This window comes from Lucilia sericata, unplaced genomic scaffold, assembly GCF_015586225.1.
Source record: "Lucilia sericata isolate MDLA Ls3-8-SP2 unplaced genomic scaffold, ASM1558622v1 Contig000583F_arrow, whole genome shotgun sequence".
Lineage (NCBI taxonomy): Eukaryota > Metazoa > Arthropoda > Insecta > Diptera > Calliphoridae > Lucilia > Lucilia sericata.
The window spans coordinates 167,751-189,612 of record NW_023994590.1 but is presented as its reverse complement, the minus strand read 5'-3'; the positions used below and the strand labels follow the sequence as shown (position 1 = coordinate 189,612).

The 21,862-nt window shown below is 28.0% G+C and overlaps 2 protein-coding genes across 7 annotated transcripts; one reads left to right on the top strand and one right to left on the bottom strand.

Annotated features, from left to right (window-relative positions):
• Nucleotides 1-2,458: 2,458 nt before the first annotated feature.
• Nucleotides 2,459-16,323, bottom strand: LOC119606413 (protein suppressor of sable). Of its 6 annotated transcripts, none has more exons than XM_037959920.1 (6): nucleotides 16,187-16,323; nucleotides 9,684-10,313; nucleotides 6,116-7,431; nucleotides 5,841-6,052; nucleotides 5,668-5,774; nucleotides 2,459-4,789 (listed from the first exon to the last, which is right to left on the bottom strand). In XM_037959920.1, the coding sequence occupies exons 2-6, from the start codon at nucleotides 10,212-10,214 to the stop codon at nucleotides 2,981-2,983; spliced, it is 3,975 nt and encodes a 1,324-aa protein (XP_037815848.1). In that variant the 5' UTR covers nucleotides 10,215-10,313; nucleotides 16,187-16,323; the 3' UTR covers nucleotides 2,459-2,980. The 6 variants fall into 6 exon arrangements, with proteins under 6 accessions (XP_037815848.1, XP_037815852.1, XP_037815850.1 ...); XM_037959924.1 differs by having other exon boundaries at nucleotides 16,244-16,301; XM_037959922.1 differs by lacking the exon at nucleotides 16,187-16,323 and adding an exon at nucleotides 15,396-15,533.
• A 2,298-nt stretch (nucleotides 16,324-18,621) lies between these two features.
• LOC119606420 (myb/SANT-like DNA-binding domain-containing protein 3) lies at nucleotides 18,622-19,968 on the top strand. The gene is made up of 2 exons (XM_037959933.1): nucleotides 18,622-18,884; nucleotides 18,947-19,968. The coding sequence occupies exons 1-2, from the start codon at nucleotides 18,859-18,861 to the stop codon at nucleotides 19,677-19,679; spliced, it is 759 nt and encodes a 252-aa protein (XP_037815861.1). The 5' UTR covers nucleotides 18,622-18,858; the 3' UTR covers nucleotides 19,680-19,968.
• The last annotated feature ends 1,894 nt before the right edge of the window (nucleotides 19,969-21,862 follow it).

The window sequence follows — 21,862 nt, the reverse complement described above, 5'->3', positions numbered from 1 at the left end:
CAGTTTTTTTTGTTTATAAACCAAGAGATAAACGAAAAATTTAACTTTTTTTCGGTTATGTTATCAAATCGGCATAAAATTTCCCTCAAATACCGGGAAATTTTGAAGATAAAATAAATTTGTGACTGAAATAATTGTTCAATTCACAATCATATTGTACCTAATTTTTTGCCATTTTTTTCCGAGGAATTTTTGTTAAAAACGAGTAAAATGTCAAAACAAAACAAAAATTAAACAAGATTTAAGAATTAAGGAATGTTTAAAAACTGCATACATGATTTTTGTGACTTAAACTTCGAAAAAGTGAGTTTAGTTAAACTTGGAAATTGGAAGTTTAACTAAATTTAGTACCTTATAACAAAATATTGAAAATAAACAATTAATTTTCAGTATCAATTTTTTTAGTGTTGCCATATTTTCCGAGGAATTTTTGTTAAAAACAAGTAATACGTCAAAACAAAACAAAAATTAAACAGGATTTAAGAATTAAGGAATGTTTAAAAACTGCATACATGATTTTTGTGACTTAAACTTCGAGAATGTGAGTTTAGTTAAACTTGGAAATTGGAAGTTTAACTAAATTTGTTAGCGTCAAACAAAAGTTCGACAATAAATAATTAATTTCCAGTATAAAATTTTTTAGTGTTGCCATATTTTCTACAGATTTTGTGCTAAAAATAAGTAAAACGTCAATACAAAACAAAAATTAAACAAGATTTAAGAATTAAGGAATGTTTAAAAACTGCATACATGATTTTTGTGACTTAAACTTCGAAAATGTGAGTTTAGTTAAACTTGGAAATTGGAAGTTTAACTAAATTTAGTACCTTATAACAAATTATTGAAAATAAACAATTAATTTTCAGTATCAATTTTTTAGTGTTGCCATACTTTCCGAGGAATTTTTGTTAAAAACAAGTAATACGTCAAAACAAAACAAAAATTAAACAGGATTTAAGAATTAAGGAAAGTTTAAAAACTGAAAACACGATTTATGTAACTTAAACTTCGAAAAAGTGAGTTTAGTTAAACTTGGAAATTGGAAGTTTAACTAAATTTGTTAGCGTCAAACAAAAGTTCGACAATAAATAATTAATTTCCAGTATAAACATTTTTAGTGTTGCCATTTTTTCTAGGAATTTTTGTTAAAAACAAGTAAAACGTCAAAACAAAACAAAAATTAAACTGGATTTAAGAATTAAGGAATGTTTAAAAACTGCATACATGATTTTTGTGACTTAAACTTCGAAAATGTGAGTTTAGTTAAACTTGGAAATTGGAAGTTTAACTAAATTTAGAACCTTATAACAAAATATTGAAAATAAACAATTAATTTTCAGTATCAATTTTTTAGTGTTGCCATACTTTCCGAGGAATTTTTGTTAAAAACTAGTAAAACGTCAAAACAAAAATTAAATTGCATTTAAGAATTAAGGAAAGTTTAAGAACTGAAAACACGATTTTGTAACTTAAACTTCGAAAGTGAGTTTAGTTAAACTTGGAAACTGGAAGTTTAACTAAATTTGGTACACTATAACAAAATATTGAAAATAAACAATTAATTTTCAGTATACATTTTTTTAGTGTTGCCATACTTTCCGAGGAATTTTTGTTAAAAACAAGTAATACGCCAAAATAAAACAAAAATTAAACAGGATTTAAGAATTAAGGAAAGTTTAAAAACTGAAAACACGATTTATGTGACTTAAACTTCGAAAAAGTGAGTTTAGTTAAGGTTTTTGCTTTATTTTAAAACTTAACAATTTGATTTTTACAACTTAAACTTGGATTAAACAAGATTAGTTAAACTTGGAAAATGAGAGTTTAACTAAATTTAAAGCTTTTAAATAGTATATAATTAGCATACTATTAATATTATGTAAAAGTTTTTGGCGGTGTTGCCATATTTTCGGCACAATTTTAAGATTTTTTTAAAAAAATAAAACAAAATAAAAAATTATGACATTTTAGGACTTTTAGTTCTAGCTAGCTTCTAAAAATTCACTATTCAAGTCTTAAACTTGGTTTAACCAAGATTAAATAAACTTGGATAATGAGAGTTTAGCTAAAATTAAAGCTTTTAAATAGCATATAATTAAAAAACAATTAATTTTATGTAAAGGTTTTGGGCGGCGTTGCCATATTTTCGGTAAAATACTTAAATATTTTTTTAAAAAATGATGCCGAATAAAAAATTATGACATTTTAGGCCTTTTAGTTCTAGCTAGCTTCTAAAAATTCACTTTTCAAGTCTTAAACTTGGTTTAACCAAGTTTAGTTAAACTTGGAAAATTAAAGTTTAACTAAATGTAAAGCTTTTAAATAGTTTATAATCAAATGGTTAATATTTTGGTGTAAAAATTTTTTTGGTGTTGCCATATTTTGGGCGGAAATTTTGCTAAAAATATACAAATTTTAGTTTAAAAGGAAGAAAAATACCACGTTATATTTTTTTTGTATTAATTTTTTATTATTTTCATTAACTTGTATTGAAAATTACCCTTAAAATATTTAAAGATAATTTAAAGTATTTTATTATTAAAACTATTTAATTTCCACTCACATATTTGGTGATACTATGCCTTATATTATAAATGAAGAGAAAAAAAAACAACAATAAATGATGTAATTTACAAGAGTCTTTTTTTGTTATTGTTGGTTTGTAATGAATGCAAAACTTTTAATTAAAAACTAACAGAAGAAGAAAAAAAAAAGATTAAAAGTTAAAAAATGTAATAATTTAAAACTATTAGTATATAATTTCTAAAAGAGAAAACAAGTCTTATAGGCAAAGATTATTTTAGAGTTAGATTAGATTAAAATTTATACACATTTTTTTTAACTATTTAGAAGCCTTCGAAGAAGCTTCTAAAGGAGTAGTTGAAGTAGAGGGCGAAGGTGGAGGAGGTGGAGGTTGTAAGGTAATAGAAGGAGGTGGAGGATCGGGTTCAGGTTTATTGTTAGCATTATAGTCCGTATGCTAAATTTTTCTTCTATTATTGCGCTGATTATTACGTTGATTGTTATTGAAATTACGCTGTTGCTGTTGTTGCTGCATATTGGGTCCCATGCCCATGTTAGGACCGAAATTTGGACCAAAGGGTCCCCCTAAAAGATTAGGATTTGCCAAGAAATTGGGATTTATATTCAAAGGATTGGCAAAGGGATTGAGGGGATTACCCTGGCCAGCTGGAGCCATACCCAACAGGGAGGGACGGGCAAAACCTTGCACCTGCATGGGAGGTCTTTGGAACATGGGTCCCAAGGCAATGGGCGGTGGTCCCTGGGCCACTACCATGGGTGGTGGTGCCCTTAAGAAATCCAAGGCAGGATTATTTTGCTGCATACCACCAGGACCGCCACCAGGACCCACATTGGGAGGAGGCTGCGACATATTGGGTAAATTAATATTCGTCTTCAGATTACCCGCACCCATCATATCTGGCCCAGAGTCCATTAACTCTTCATTATCGTTGTCTATATGAGCCACCTCACCATTGTCATCGATATAAATGCCCAAATTGGTTAAGATCTGTTGCAAAGTCTGATTATTGACTATAAACGAAATGTCAAAGATTTTATTGGGCGAGGGATCCTGATGAAACTTTTTCAGTTCGGTGGAAACCAAGGCCAACTGTTGATTAACCATTATTTTGAATTTCGAATTAAGATTCTTATACCATTCGGATTTTTGCAAAAGATTGCGTATTTCCACATTTTGTTTTTGTCCACCAGCAGCATTGGCGGTACCGCTAGGAACAGAGTTGGAATTTGAGGAATTGGCGGCGGCGGCACTGCGCGGATCTTGACGTCTGGGATCGGAGCGGGGATCTGAGCGTGTTTCTGTTCTTGCTTCACTTCTAGGATCTGTTCTAGATTCCGCTGCTGCCGCTCTAGGATCTCCCCGTGGATCCGCCCGGCTTTTAGGTTTTTCTTCTGCTTCCCTATTAGTAGGAGGTGTATAGTATTTGGGTGACGCTTCTTCCGACTCCGAGGGTGAGGCTATACTACTACTATGGCTGGTCTTGCGCACTTTTCTACTTAAAGCCGCTGAAGTTTTCGATTGTGACAACTCTGGCAAACCCAAAATTCTGCGCAACCTGGGATCGGTGGTATGATCCGATTTAAAATGCTGCCTCAGTTCCACATATACCGGACGCGGCACATCCACTTCATACACTTTATACGTAATGGGTAAGTGTGAGGTTATGGAACCATCTATTTCCGTGGCTGGTGTATAATTGGTCATGGGCTGGAAGGGTAAACGCAAATCTATATCACTAGCTGTGGCATCGGCGCCCAAGCCTGTCGGTAAAAATCTCATATCTTTATCCATTTTAGTCTTTAAGGCTCTCTGCTCGTCTTCCTCTGCAAAACGTGAGCTAAAATCATACATAGTGCTGCGTTCGTAAACCACATCCTTGGCCTGACTCTCTTCGGCGCCCAATAAGGTTAAAGGCTGTGGTGATTGTGATGCCTCGGGAGTATTGGATTGTGAGCGTGTGGGTGTTCTTGAACGAGAACGACTTTCTCGTGAATATCTTCTTCTTGCTGAAGAGCTATAGAAACCTCCCATCACTTCTTGATCTCTCTCGGCCTCAGGACTCTTATCACGAGGACCGCCTAAAAGCTTCTCATTAGCACGTTTGCTATCGCTAGAGTCGGATTTCTCAGCACCATAGAGGTTGGTATCTGTTTTAAAAGGATTGCGGAAGGTTTGTGTTAATCCTGTCATAGCGGGCAGTTGGGCAGCAAAACCATTGTCATAAGAGGAATCGCTGGTTACTTTCTGCAAAGAAATTTAAAAAAAAAATTATAAATTAGAAGATATTCAATAAAAACTAAAAAATGCTTAATTGTTGTTAAACAAAACATTTAAAAACCGATAATCTAATTTTGAGGCCTTAAACTTGCTTAAACCGGGTTTAGTTAAACTTGGAAAACAAGAGTTTAACTTAATTTAACACTTTAAAACGAAACTAAAACCAAAAACTATTAATGTCATGTGAACATTTTTTCAGTTTTTCTAATCTCTGTTTAACCAAGGTTTAGCTAAACCTAGAAAATTAAAGTTTAACTAAATTTAACTTTACCAAACAAAACCTAGTTGAAAGTCTTTTCGTTCTAAATGAAAAAATTTTGATGTTGCCATATTTTTAGCAGAAATTTTGTTAACATTTTTCAAAATTTACTTTTTACCCGAAAACTTTTTGATTTCTTTCATTTGGCAACATTTTAAATTGAAAATTTTCATTTTTAAGTTTTAAACTCCATTTAACGGAGTTTAGTTAAACTTGGAAAATTAAAGTTTAACTACATTAAACTCATTTAAACAGAAACTAGTTTAAAATTTAATAATTTTATGTAAAATTTTTTTTGGGAGTTGCCATATTTTTGCTAGTTATATGGTAAAATGGGTTAATATGAAACTTTAAAGCAGAAATTTTGCATATTTACGGCTTTTGGTAACGTGCTAAATGATAATTTTAGATTTTGGGAACTTAAACTTTGTTTAACTGAGTTTAGTTAAACTTGGAAAATTAAAGTTTAGCAAAATTTGACACATTTAAACAATACCTACGTGAAAGTATATTAATTTGATGTGAAAATTTTTTGAGTGTTGCCATATTTTAGGCAGAAATTTGAAAAAAAAAATATTAATTTTACCTTTTGCTCTGGCTCTTGCACTAACGATTCCGTGGATTTATGATGCTCCTCATTATCGGTATTATCATCATCTATAACCAATTGTTCTTCATCTTTTTCGTCATCATCTAAAAGGAAAAATATTTATTTTTAAAACTTATTTTTAAAAAATCATTAAATATTCTTCTACTTACACATATCTCCTCTATCGAAGGAGATATTTGAGTCTTTCAGATATTGTGAATAGTCCACCATAACAACACCACTGCTGCTATTCGAATTGGAAGACGTTAAGACATCCTTATCGGGACCCGCAGCTGTCGTAGATGCTGAGGTTGTTGTAGCAACTGTCGTTGATGGTACAGAGGGTAAGAAACGCATGTCTACATCACCATTACTAGAGGAACTGTTAAAGCGTAGGGAAAAACTAGTAAATGAAGATCAGAAGTTTAAAATTATAACAACTTACCTTGACTCCTTATTAAGGTTAGCAAAACTATCAACTGGTTTCGTTGTTGTTTTCATAGGACTCTGCTGACTTGCACTACTAACAGTTGCCGCATTACCTGGCGCCATGCCACCCGTTGTTGTTACCCCTAATTTGGCCATATTAATGGCATTCAATTGAATCTCTGTTATCTCGGCTATAGTCAAGCCAATTTGATTTAGTTGCCCGAATGTTAATTGATTAACCTGTTCCAAATTGACTACACCCAATTGCTGCAGTTTATCTATATGTTCGGCACTCAAAATACCATGAAGATTTTTCAGATCCAAATAGGCAGGTGCTGTCTTGGAAGGTGGTTGTATAGACATTTGATTGTTGATATTATTCAATGCCGGAGTATTCATATTATCTGTCCATCTGGACTTGCGTTTGTTTTGTTCGCCGCCGCCTGCTGTCTTATTATTCGCCGTATCCATATTGGGTGGTGGATTTACTACCAAATCCAGTAACGAGGGTATACCACTGTTATTGGTATTTTGTTGTTGTTGTTGTTTATTATGATGTTGCTGTTCATTATTGTTATTATTGTTGTTGTTTTTATTATTCATATTATTATTATTACGACGATTGCTGTGTATGGGCAATGAGCTGGCCGTACAAGGAGCCCAAACATTTTGCACATTAAAAGTACGACACAATTCCTCATGACGTTTGGTCACCATGGCTAGAGAATTTTCTCTGGACAAACGTTTGAAATTGCCTAAAATCTCTTTGGGTGCTGTTTCTAAATGTTTTAGCAGTATATTCCTTAACTCTTCCGATAATGGTTTGCCGTGTGAGAATTTACATTCCTCCTTCTGTACACACTCCATGCCCAGGTAATAGTATTTACAAGGAAAGTCGGCATGCATATACGAGCATTTGTCCTTTTTGGCGCAACATTCCATAAGATAAAATTTACACAATTCCAATTTTCTGGGTTCATTACGATGATCCATCGAATCGCGACGACTGCGTTTATCGTGTCTTTTATCATCTTCCCGTTGGCGTTTCTCCTTACGTTTACGTGATTCTTTTTTACGTTTACGTCTACGTCTTTCACTATTGCTGTCATCGCCCTCACTGTCATAGCTGTCATAGGAGGAGCCACCCGTATCATCTTCCGAATCATATTGATCTTTATACATGTGCATATTGGATTGTGTATTAGTTGGTGGTAGGGCTGCCACGGGAGGAGGACTACCGCCTCGTACATTCATCATTTCATATTCATCCATATCGACTTCATCCTCGAGAGGTGGTGGACCTAAGGGATCCGTGGAGTCATAACGTTTTTTCTAAAAAAAAGATCAAAAAATAATAGTTTGAAGAAAAGATTTTTTAAACTAATACTTTAAAACTAGACTAGAATGGATTGCAGACAATAGACTAGTCTAGTCTGCACTATAGACTAGACTATAAACTAGACTATAGACTAGACTATACTATAGACTAGACTATAAACTAGACTATAGACTATACTATAGACTAGACTATAAACTAGACTATAGACTAGACTGTAGACTAGACTATAGACTAGACTATAGACTAGACTACAGACTGGACTATAGTCTAGACTATAGACTAGACTATAGACTAGACTATAGACTAGACTATAGACTATAGACTAGACTATAGACTATACTATAGACTAGACAATAGACTAGACTATGGACTAGACTATAGACTAGACAATAGACTAGACTATAGACTAGACTATAGACTAGACTATAGACTAGACTATAGACTAGACTATAGACTAGACTATAGACTAGACTATAGACTAGACTATAGACTAGACTATAGACTAGACTATAGACTAGACTTTAGACTAGACTATAGACTAGACTATAGACTAGACTATAGACTAGACTATAGACTAGACTATAGACTAGACTATAGACTAGACTATGGACTAGACTATTGACTAGACTATAGACTAGACTATAGACTAGACTATAGACTAGTCTATAGACTAGACTATAGACTAGACTATAGACTAGACTAGACTATGGACTAGACTGTAGACTAGACTGTAGACTAGACTATAGACTAGACTAGACTAGACTATAGACTAGACTACAGACTAGACTATAGACTAGACTATAGACTAGACTATAGACTAGACTATAGACTAGACTATAGACTAGACTATAGACAAGACTATAGACTAGACTATAGACTAGACTATAGACTAGACTATAGACTTGACTATAGACTAGACTATAGACTTGACTATAGACTAGACTATAGACTTGACTATAGACTAGACTATAGACTTGACTATAGACTAGACTATAGACTTGACTATAGACTAGACTATAGACTACAATATTGGCTATACTATAGACTAAACTATTGACTAGACTATAGACTAGACTACAGACTAGACTATAGACTAGACTATAGACTAGACTATAGACTAGACTATAGACTAGACTATAGACTAGACTATAGACTAGACTATAGACAAGACTATAGACTAGACTATAGACTTGACTATAGACTAGACTATAGACTTGACTATAGACTAGACTATAGACTTGACTATAGACTAGACTATAGACTTGACTATAGACTAAAGTATTGACTAGACTATAGACTAAACTATTAACTAGACTATAGACTAGACTAGACTATAGACTAGACTATAGACTAGACTATAGACTAGACTATAGACTAGACTATAGACTAGACTATAGACTAGACTATAGACTAGACTATAGACTAGACTATAGACTAGACTATAGACTAGACTATAGACTAGACTATAGACTATACTATAGACTAGACTGAAGACTAGACTATAGACTAGACTATAGACTAGACTATAGACTAGACTATAGACTAGACTATAGACTAGACTATAGACTAGACTATAGACTAGACTATAGACTAGACTATAGACTAGACTATAGACTAGACTATAGACTAGACTATAGACTAGACTATAGACTAGACTATAGACTAGACTATAGACCAGACTATAGACTAGACAATAGACGAAACTATAGTCTAGACTATAGATTCTAGTCTAGTCTAAATTCTAGTCAATATTCTAGTCTATAGACTAGTCTATGGTATAGTCTAGTCTATAGTCTAGTCCATATACTAGTCTATAGTCTAGTTCATAGTCTATAGATTAGACTATAGACTACACTATAGACTATAGAATAGACTAGACTATAGACAATTAGAGTATAGACTAGACTATACTATACTATAGAATAGACTAGACTATAGACCAGAATATCTAGACTATATCCTAGACTAAAGATTAAACTTTGGACTAGACTAAACACAACACTATAGACTAGACTACAGACTAGACTAAACACTACACTATAGACTACATTACAGACTAGAATATATACTAGACTATAGTCTAGATTTAAGACTAGACTAAAGATTATACATATATCAGACTACACTACTACACCAGTCTATAGACTAGATTATTGACTCGACTATAGTCTAGACAGTTAAATTAAAGTTTAATAATAGTTTTAAATAATTTTCAATCGTAAAAAACCCGAAATTTCTTAATTACCTTCTCCTTACGCTCCTTTTCCTTCTCCTTTTTACGCTTACGCCGACGACTACTCTTACTCTGACCTTGGCCCGGTGCAGGCACTTCATCTTTTTCTTCGCCATGCTGTAATTTACTCTCCAATACTTTTGGTATTGTCGGTTCTATACCTTTTTTCTTTAAGGCCATTGCTATGGCATTTTCAATACTACTCGCATGATCATCTTCTAATGGAGTAGGTTTTTTAGATTTGATAAGATTTGCATTTGTAGGTGGTGGTGTGGGTGCTGTATCACTAGAGGAATCTATGACGGTAACCACTGATGTCGTTTCTATATGGTTAGGTTGTGTATTATTGCTAGCGTTTGCGTTTTTAGTTTTCTTATCATCATTATTAGCTTTCGTACTCGACACTATAACAACATCTTCATCATATTTTGCCGCCTCTTCATCACTATCATCGATTTCACCATCTTCTAAGTCCTCATCATCGACGGGTATAACTTCTGATAATGTGGCCTTATTAGGCTCTTCTGTTTGGGTCTGTGACATGTTTTATTGGTTTTTTTTGTTCTATTTTCTTTAATTTTATTGTTTATTTTGTTCTTTAGAAAATTAAGGGCATTCTTAATGTATCATATAAAAGGAACCCTGCAAATTAAGATAAATAAGGTAAATTTTTATAAACAAATGGGGTTTTTTTTATTTTAATTAAATTTTAAGCATTTTTAAACAAATTTTAAACATTTTTTTTTAATTTGATTGATTGAGTTTAGAAAAACATATTTTTCAAGGAAAACTTAAAAACAAAATGAAAAGTAAAGTGTTTTTTTAAATTTAAAGTATAATAAAAACTTTACAATAAAATGTTTGAGTTAAAGAGTTTTTATCGGGGGAATGTCCGGAATTCTAAAGAGTATTCTCTAAAAAACTGAATAGTTTGTTGTTGATTGAAGTCTTTTAAACTTCAACTTCTTTTTTTAAAACAGTTTCAAAGTATTCTGGACAGGTTTTGTGGAATCTCAAACTGTTCTATACTGTTAAAGGTTGTTATATATATTTTTAAAGGTATTATTATTATAACCAAATAAATCCTGTGAAATTTTTTTAAAAAAGGTATTCATAATATCAAACATTCATTGCTGCAATAAAGAAATTTATTTAAATATGTTTATTATAAAAAATTGAGGTTAGATTTTAACAATTTAAATAGTTAAATATTTTCTGAAACAATAAAATGTTAATATTTTAAACAAACACTTAATACTTATAAATGCATAGTTTTATCGCACAAAAACAACAATATTTTATCTGTGGTTTATAAAAAAATAAGTTCCATTCTTTAGGTTTTGGGGTAGTAACTGATAACAAAGAAAACAACGGAAATTACTAACAAAATGACTCAAATAAATTATTGTTAAACAAATGCCAACACTTACATACATAGTCCACACTATAGTCTAGTCTATAGTCCACACTATAGTCTAGTCTATAGTCGACACTATAGTCTAGTCTATAGTCCACACTATAGTCTAGTCTATAGTCGACACTATAGTCTAGTCTATAGTCCACACTATAATCTAGTCTTTAGTCCAGACTATAGTCTAGTCTATAGTCCAGGCTATAGTCCAGACTATAGTCTAGTCTATAGTCCAGACTATAGTCTAGTATATAATCCAGGCTATAGTCTAGTTGATAGTCCAGACTATAGTCTAGTCTATAGTCCAGACTATAGTCCACACTATTGCATTATCTACAACCCACACTATAGTCTATTCTATAGTTCAAACTATAGTCTAGTCTTTAATCCAGACTATTGTCAACTTAATAGACCACACTATATTCTGGACTATAGCTTCAGTCCATATTCCTAACGGAATTAAAAATATTTCACCTAATTGTGAAATCAAAATGACTTCCATAAAATTAACGATAACATATTGTGAAATTCATTAAACTTTTTAGAAAAAATCAATATTTCTTATACAATATAAACTATTTACTCATTAAATATTGTTTTTATATAAAAATCATTAAAAAAAGAATATTAAAAATAAAGTAAAAATTCACCCTCATTATGCAATTTTCTTTCAACTAAACGTAAACAAACAAACCTATAGAACAATTGTTGTGACATGGCAACCCTTTCGATGACTTGTTCTCTCCAAATTCTGAGAGCAAAGAACACAGCATTAAACTACCAAGTTGACAAAGAATAAAATAAACGGCGTTAACATTAATAAACTGTGAGACAATTAAGCGTTTTTAAGAATTTTCCAATTTCTATGAATTTTTAAGCTTAATTTGATAATAAATTTAAAAAATAAATGAAATTAATTAAAATTTGAAAAAAATACTTAAAAATAAAAGGATTATCAAATTATAAGAATATTTTTTTGTTAAATTAAATGAACACATTTAAAATAAAAAAAAGTTAATTTTAACACAAATAAATTACAAATAAAGCAATTAACATTAAATTAATTGTTATTAGCAACTAAAAGAAGGAAAATATAAGTAATAAAAAAACTAAACTTGAAAAACAAATCCATATACACTAATTTTCTTCATGTTTAGTTATATTGAGAGTTTTTAGGTAAAAACTATGTTAACTAGAAGTGTATCTTTATAATAAGTAAAAAAAGTGTTTAATCTAAAATAAAAAGCGTGAGAAGACGACTTCGGTCATAAGGGTGTTGTTTTGTAAAATAAATTTAAATATTTTGAAAAATATATATTTTAGAGGTTTTATTGTTAAAATTGATTTTTGAAATGAAAATTTTGAACATTCTGCAATATTTTAAAATAACGATATTATGAAAGTTTGGAAAATAATATTTTTAAATTTTAATTTTTTTTAATTTTGAATGCTTTTTAATAGAAAATTTACAATATTTTGAAATTAAAAAATAGTTTAAAGGATGTTGTTTTGCAAAATAAATTTAAATCTTAAAAAATATAGATTTTAGAGATTTAATTGTTAAAATTGATTTTTGAAAATAATCTTTTTTTTAATATTTAATATTTTATTTAAAAGGATGTTGTTTAGCAAAATAAATAGAAATTATATTAAAAATATAGATTTTAGATATTTTAGTTAAAATTGATTTTTGAAATTAAAATTTTGAAAATTTTGCAATATCATATTATGAAATTTCGGAAAATAATATTTTAAAAATTTTAAAATTTTAATTATTTTTTTAATTTTGAATATTAATACAAAATTTTGCAATATTTTGAAATACTTAAAATTTAATATTAAGTATTTATAATATTAAAAAAAAAATATTTTGAATATATAAATAAAAACATTTGAAAATTAAACAATAATTTAATATTTTGAAATTAAAAACGTTCTAAATTTTTTGCGATATTTCATAAAATTGAGAATTTAATGATATTTTAAAGAAGTATTTTTAGAATTATACAAATTAAAATTAATTAAAATTTTACGATATTTTGAAAATATTTAAAAATATTGAAAATTTTACGACACGCTTATTGAATTAAATATAATTTTTTTTTACTATTTTTCGAAATATTCAAAATTTAAAGATAATTCAAAATGTTGAAGATAATTCAAAATATTGAAGAATTTTAAAATTTATTAAAAATAAAACTATATTTCGAAAATCTTTAAAGTTCTACGATATTTCAAAATAATGAAAATTTCATGATTTTACAAAATATTCAAAATTTCACGATATTTTCAAATTATTAAAAATTTTACTATATTTCTAAATCAAACGATTGAAAAGTTTAAGATATAACAAAATGTTGAAAATTTTACGATATTTCAAAATATTGAAAATTTTACACATTAAAAAATATTGAAAATTTTGCAATATTACAATTTACAAATTTTACATATTTTGCGATATTACAAAATATTGAAAATTTAACAATATTTTAAAATATGAAAATTTTACGATATTTTTACGATATTACAAAATATTAAAAATTTTACGATATTTCAAATTATTCAAAATTTTACTATATTTCTAAATAAAACGATTGAAAATTTTACAATATATCAAAATATTAAAAATTTTACGATATTTCGAAATATTGAAAGTTTAACGATATTTTAATATAATAAAAATTTTACCATATTAAAACTTTCAATATGTTTTACGATATTACAAAATTTTGAACATTTAACGATGTCTCGAAAATCATGAAAATTTTACGATTTTTTGAAAATCTTGAGTTTTACGATATTTCCAAATATCATGAAAACTTTACGATATTTCGAAAATCTTGAAATTTTTACGATATTTCAAAATATTGGAAATTTTGCCGTGTTACAAATATATATAAATTTAACGATATTACAAAATATTGAAAATCTAACGATATTTAGTTTTTCCACAAATTCAATATTTTCAAATTTAAGGTTTAGTTTTATGTTTTTTAATTTTGCGCTATTTCAAAACTAAGATTTTGCAATATGTCAACGTTATAACAAAGAATTTTTAATAATTAACACAGTTTTTATATTTCAACACAAATTTCAAATATTTTTGTGAAAAATTGAAGAATTTTCTACTTTGAACATACCTAATATTTCGAAATTTAACATATTTTCAATAATATCGTTTCAATTCAAGTGTTTCATTCCAATTTAACTATTTGCAACATTTTTTTAATGAAAACAACTTTCCTTATATTATTTACCCTTGACTGTAACATATTTACACTTTAACAGTGTATCAATTGGACGTTTACTATAAAAAACGCCTAAAAAAGGTAAAAGAAAAAGCACAAACACATGATTGTTTTTGTTTACAAAAGAACATGAACATTGTTTTTCTGGCAGGGTGGTGCTGTTCTAAGCTAAGCCACAAACCACATTTACATGTTTAGCTACATGATAGAAAAAGAAGGGGAAAGGAAAATTAAGAAAAAATTAAGCTGCAATAGAGTTTAACTTAAAAAATAAAGAAAAATTATATAACAATATTATAAAAAAAATTAAACAAAATATATAAAAAACACTTTAAAACTTATTAAAATATATAAAAAAACACTTTTCAAAACACTTCAATTTTAATGGATTTAGTTTAGTTAAAAAAAGAGAAACTAGTTTTTATTATTAAAACAAGATAAAGCAGCAGCTAAGCCTCTGCCGCTAGCTGCTGCACTGCTTACTGTGTATGGTTTTAGTTTTTCTTTTGGAGTTAATTTTGCAATTTTTGTTTTAAATTTTTTTAAATAAACACAAATTTTTTGAGTAAATATTAAACGCGTTTTAAGAATTTTTAAATTAATTAAAATCGATGTAGTGATAGTAGTAGCAAAACATTTACGACAAATTCACAGCAATCGAGAAGAGAGTGTGGGGTTTACGTCATTATAGTACAGCATTAATAACAACTACAACTTACTTATTACTTTGTTTTTTTATAAATAACAAAACAGCGGCCATTAATTTGTTTTCTTTAGGTTTGTTTGTTGGTGTATTATGCATGTTAAGTTTTTTTTTGAGAGACGTTAGCAGAGCAACAAAAACAACAATAGAAAATCAATACCAGATTTTTTTTTTGTCTTCTCTACACTTTTGCTTCATAAGTATACATACAAAAACAATGACGTATTTATGTATGTAGGAAAATATGTATTTGTTTTTGGTTTAAACAGCAAAGGGGGGATTAGGTGTGTAGAAAAAAAATTGCCATTTTATTGAAATTTGTTTTATATTGAAAAAAAAAACTTGTTTGCTTATTAAATTACCTTGAGAAAAACACGTAATTACACTTTTTTCAGGTTTTGCATACATTAATTATTATAAAAAAACACTTTTTCCAAAATTAATCATAATCCCCAGGTCTCTTTCTCTCTGCTAACTTCTCTTTTGGTCTATACATCAAACAACACTCTCTTCTTTTTATAAGACAAAAATAATGGGTTTTCTTTGTTTTTAAAGCCTTAGCTTTACAAAAATCTTAAGATTTTAAGAAATCTTATAACAAATTTATAGAAAATTAAATTTTCTATTTTATTAGAAAAAAAACTGAAGAAAATCCCAACGCGTAATTGAATTTTTTCAGTTTTCTCTTTGCTTGTTCATGATGTCTTGCCTTTGTACTTTTAACAAAAACAAAATACCAAAGGAAAAAAACAACAAAGTCAATAAAGGTAGTATTTGCTAGCTCTTTCTGTCTCATGTGTTGCCAAGCCATTTAAATTGTATTTGGGCTGCTATTTGCCCTATACATACATACAAACAAACAACCAACCATGCATACATTTTCTTTTTAAAAGAAAAAAAATCAAATTTTTCTTTGCTTTTTTTCTCCAGCAAATTATTTATTTGAAATTTTTCTTTTTTAAAAAATTTTACTATTAAAGGCCGTAGTTGTTGTTTTTGCTTAATAAAAAAGAAAAAATTACATAATTCTTTCCTCTATATAGCAAAAAGCAAACTCAATCAATTAAAAAAAAAATTAGTTGTTTAAAAAATGTATGTATAAATACTAATAAAAAGTAATGGTCTTCTTCTTATATAGTAGTACAATTATTACTTAGGGTATATTATATATATATATATATCTTGCTTTTGTTTTTGACTTTTTATATACTTTAAAAATGATTACAAATCCAACTTTTCTTCTTTTTATATTTTTATTAACATGTGTTAACAATTCAACAATTTCAACTTGAATGAGACATTTATCTGGTTGCCAGCTAAAACAACGCCTTCGTTTTTGCCAAACGCTGTCGCGCACTCTGCCACAGGCGGCTAGCTTCGCTGCGGCGTAATTAGTGCAATGCTGGCTTCGCTCTGCACAAAATACACACAGAGAGCGAGTAGAGAAAGGTTGGTGTTGCCCTATTTAGGGATTATGTTTTTTGTTTAAATTTAAAGTAAATTCTATAAAAAATCCTTAAATTTAATAAAATTTTTATTTAAAATTCCTAAACTAAAGGAATATTTGTAGGAGGGAATGGAAATACTTATAGTTTATCCATTTGCTTTTAAATGCAGCAAAATTGAAATCCCATAGCCATTTAAGGGTTAAAATTAAATATATATACAGTGTCTGACATAAGTGTTACAGCAATATCTATTAAAAACAATATTTAGCAAAATTATAGATTTGGAATTTTACAAGAGCTAAAAAATTAGAATTTTTTAAGATATTATTAACATTTCCATATTTTTAAAAATTAAAAAAAACTTTTGTTTGACACTATACTTGCATACATTCCTGTATACAAATATTCATATCATTGAATTTGTTTTTGTACTTGCTATGTTACTACGTTGCCATCTCGGTCCCCCTTTGAAGTTCTATATTTTCAAAATTCCTAACTTTCGATTGAATTGTTAAATACGAAACTAAAAAATTTAAGAAAATTAGTTTTGATAAAAATAGCAAATTAACTAAACTTTGTAATTATCTCTATATATATTCGACCATACGAGTCTATATCTCTAATAGAATCTAAGTTCTTTTTACTAATAATTAACTTTTAAATTCCCCCACTTTAAGCGACAAATCTTACAAGTCTGGCAACACTAACGGTATTATTAATTACGTATTTGTTTATACATCTGTACATACAAGTAGTATGTTTTTATCTAAATCCTGTTTACTACACATTTTCTAAAAATTATAAAGATTTTTTTTTTATAAATAGAAGACTCATAAGAAAAAAATTAAAATCAAATTAGTATTAAACCAGATATTAATAAGAAACCGGAACCAAATACACCATATAAAGAGAAACATACATTTCTACAGCTGAGGTCAGAATAATATACAAACCCAGCAAACAATATTATTACTAATTAAATTGAAGACTAAAAAATAATCATTTAATCAGTAACCGCTTAAAAATTTTCAGTATAAATCTAGATTTTTCATTATTCAAAGTAAATTATAGATTTTTTTAAATAATATTAAAATAAATAATGAGTTTTAAAAAAAAGTAATCGAGTAAATCGCTTTATACTTTTCAATACAATTGATTTTTCTTTAATATTTTCTACTAAGTTATGAATTATTTAAAACATTTTTTTATAAATTTTAAGTAATTCTCAAACGGTTACCCAGTAAATATAAATGGTTACTCGTTATTCGTTTTATTAATATTATGAAAAAACATTTTTCATTCTTGTTTTTAATAAATTTTTGTATTTTAATAACGAATTATGTAAAATTTAAAAGATTTTCAAATGAGTATCTGAGTAACCATTTTAGAAATCATGTTAAGATTAATTTTAAATCAAAATTTTCAACCAAATTATGTTTTTTAATGAAATTCTCAAAATTAAAAAATTTTGAAATGGTTACTTATGTATGTGATAATGATTACTAGTAATTGTCGAACAAACTTATCTAAAATTTGAAATTTTGAACTCATTTTTTAGCATAAATAATAATGGTTACTCGGTAACCGTTTAATAAATCTTACAAAAAACACATTTCTGCACACATTTCAATGATTTTCAAACCAATTTATTAAAAATTATATTAATTTCATTATCTTTTATGTATTATGAAATTTTGAAATAAATTTTAAGCAATTTTTAACGGTTACTTATCAGAATAAAAATGGTTACTTGATAAGAACTTTGAAAATTTTATTATTTTCTTTTCTACACATTTTTTCAAAGAAATTTTAAAAATTTTAAAAATTTCAAACAAGGAGAAGTTTTCAAGCGTCTATCCATCTTAATGTGGTGGTAATGTAATGGTTACTCGGTTACCTTTTAAGAAATTTGTCTAGAAATCATTTTCCATTATTATTTCCTATAAATGATCAACTTTCTTTTAGTATTTTTTTAAATTTTAAAGATTTTGCAAACGAGTAGCCGAAATTTTTTAAATTTCAACTTATGTTTAAACGATTACTTGGTAACCAATTATATTTTCTATAAAATTATACATTTTTTATATATTTTATTAAATTTGGTTTAAAATTTCTCATATTTAAGGAATTAAGCGATTTTTTCTAAAAAAAATACATCTGGCATCCCGGTGTGTTTAATAAACCTTTGGTTAACACTAACCAAAGATTGTATTGTTTTAGAATTTTTGCAACAAATTTAAAGAAAATATTTGAAATAAATTCTCTAATAAAAGTTATCTATTTCCCTCGAGATTAGCTTTAATCTCTGGTTAAATATAAAACAAAATAACACATATTTGTTATTGAAATCCCGTTATTTCAAATTCCTACAAACAAAATGAAACAAAAAGAGAAACGTACGCGGTAAATATAAGTTTGTTATTGATATAAAAGTCTCCCTATATTTATGGTCTTTTTCCCAACAGTTGCCAAAATTTCTCCCTACAGGAAGAAGACATCCTCATCTCTTTAGTGGAACAATATAAAGATATAGTGGAGTCCAAGAAAATCGATGGCAAAACATCGAAAGAAAAACACGCAACATGGGAACAGATACAAAATGCCTTCTGTACACATACAGGTACCTTTAGGACGGCAAAAATGTTAAGGGAAAAGTATGAAAACATGAAAAAGAAGGCCAAATTGTTAATGGCCACACAAAACAACGAAGATATGGAAACATCATCCTGCAGTTGTACCCAATTACGCAGCACAACAATACAACGTTTGGTAGGTGTATTAGCGGAAGCAGCAGCTGCACCCGTAGACAATAGTTTTGAGGAGATCACTAGAGAAAACATAAAGAAAGAAGAAACCTGGAATGATGTAGATATTGAAGCTGAAGTTTTAAACGTTACGCCTGATGTACAAATATTAACGCATGAAAATTGGAAGCCACCAACGAAAAAATCCAAAAAATCCTTAAGATTGAACAAAGCTAAAAAACGTAAAATATTAAATTATGAAAAGGCCACCTTAAGATCAGCTAAAGCCAAATTGAAATTCTTTAAAAATGAAGAAATACGGGCGGCACAACGTCATGTCTGGGAAAGAGAACTGAATGAGAAGCGTTTAAAGTGGGAGGCCGAATTGAATGAGAAAAAACTGGAGTTACTGAATGTACAAATAGAAAAGGAGAAATATCACATGAATTTGTAACAGAACTAAGGCACGGTCATAGGTATGTAAAGTGGTTACCGAGTAATTGTTTTAATAAAAAAATACGTGCCTAAATGAAAACTCTTATAAATTTTTGAAAAAAATCTATATAATAATATAAAAATTATATAACAATTTAATTTTTATAAAATTTATAAAACAATTACTCGGTTACTTGTTTAAAATTCTTCTTACTGAAATATTTAAAACGGTTACTGGAGTACTCGTCTAAAAATGTTTAAAATATGTAAACAATTTTTTGAAATAAACGTTAATTTACTAAAAATAATGAAGAAAAATGATTTTTAACACAATTTGCAAAACGGTTACCAAGTAACCATTATATTTTATTTGGATAATCGCTTGAAAATTCTTAAAATATTTTTGAAAAATTCATAACTTGATAGAAAATTATATCAAATAAATTTTGCTAGATTTTCTAAAATGAGTACCCGAGTACTCGTTTAAAAACTTTTTAAATTTAGTAAACATTTCTATGAAAAATCTATTATTTTCTTGGAAACAGTATAGAAAATTGAATTTAGGGAAACTTTTTTAACGGTTACCGAGTAACCATTATGATGGTAACAAAATAAAAAATCTTTTTGTTTGAAAAACTTAAAAATTTCTTGCAGAAAAATTAATTTTAGTGAACTTTTTAAAACGGTTACCGAGTAACCATTATATAAGAATTGTTTTAAAATTGAAAAATTCTTGGAAATTTTGAAAAATTCTTTAATGAGTTCATAATTAAACAGAATACAATAACAATTTTAGGAATAGGTTGGCTAATGTGAAATGGTTACACGAGTACTCATTTGCAAAACTTTTAAATTTCTTATAAATAATACATAAAAATAACTTGTGATATTTTTGAAACGGTTACCGAGTAACCATGGCAGCAAATCTGTTTAAAAGATGGAAAATTTTGAGAAATTTTAAAAAATTCTTTAACGAGTACACAATTTATAAGAAAATTATAAAATTTTAGGAATTTATGGCAAATATTGAAATGGTTACTCGAGTACTCGTTTGTACAACTTCTAAAGTTTGAAATTTTTTATGAAAAATCGATAACTTTTACGAAAACAATATAGAACACTGAATTTTAGTGAAATTTTGGAAACGATTACCGAGTAACCATTATAGCATAACTCATTAAAAGTTGGAAAATTCCTGTAAATTTTGAAAAATTCTTTAATGAGTACATAATTTAACAGAAAATACTAAAATTTTAGCAATTTATGGCAAATATTGAAATGGTTACTCGAGTACCCATATGAAATTATATTCAAATGTTGGGAATTTTTTTATAAAAACCTATAGTTTTAAATAACAACTTATTAAAAATATAATTTTTTATGAAAAATTTCGTTTTTGAAACGGTTACCGAGTAACCATTATAGCATAACTCATTAAAAGTTGGAAAATTCTTGGAAATTTTGAAAAATTCTTTAATGAGTACACAATTTAACAGAAAATAATAAAATTTTAGCAATTTATGGCAAATATTGAAATGGTTACTCAAGTACCCATGTAAAATTTTTTTCAAATGTTAAGAATTTTTTTATAAAACCCTATAGTTTTAAACAAAAACTTATTAAAAAGTGAATTTTTATGAAAAATTTTGTTCTTGAAACGGTTACCGAGTAACCATTAAAGCATAACTCATTAAAAGTTAGAAAATTCCTAGAAATTTTGAAAAATTCTTTAATGAGTACACAATTTAATAGAAAATAATGAAATTTTTGAAATTAATAGCAAATATTGAAATGGTTACTCGAATACCCATGTAAAATTCTATTCAAACGTTGGAATTTTTTTTTTATAAAAACCTATAGTTTTAAATAAAACTTATTAAAAATTTAATTTTTTATGAAAAATTTCGTTCTTGAAACGGTTACCGAGTAACCATTTTAGCATAACTTATTTAAAGTAAGAAAATTCTTGGAAATTTTGAAAAATTCTTTAATGAGTACATAAATTAATAGAAAGTAATAAAATTTTAGCAATTTATGGCAAATATTGAAATGGTTACTCGAGTACCCATGTGAAATTCTATTCAAATGTTTGGAATTTTTTTATAAAAACCTATAATTTTAAATAAAAACTTATTAAAAATTGAATTTTTTGTGAAAAATTTCGTTCTTGAAACGGTTACCGAGTAACCATTATAGCATAAC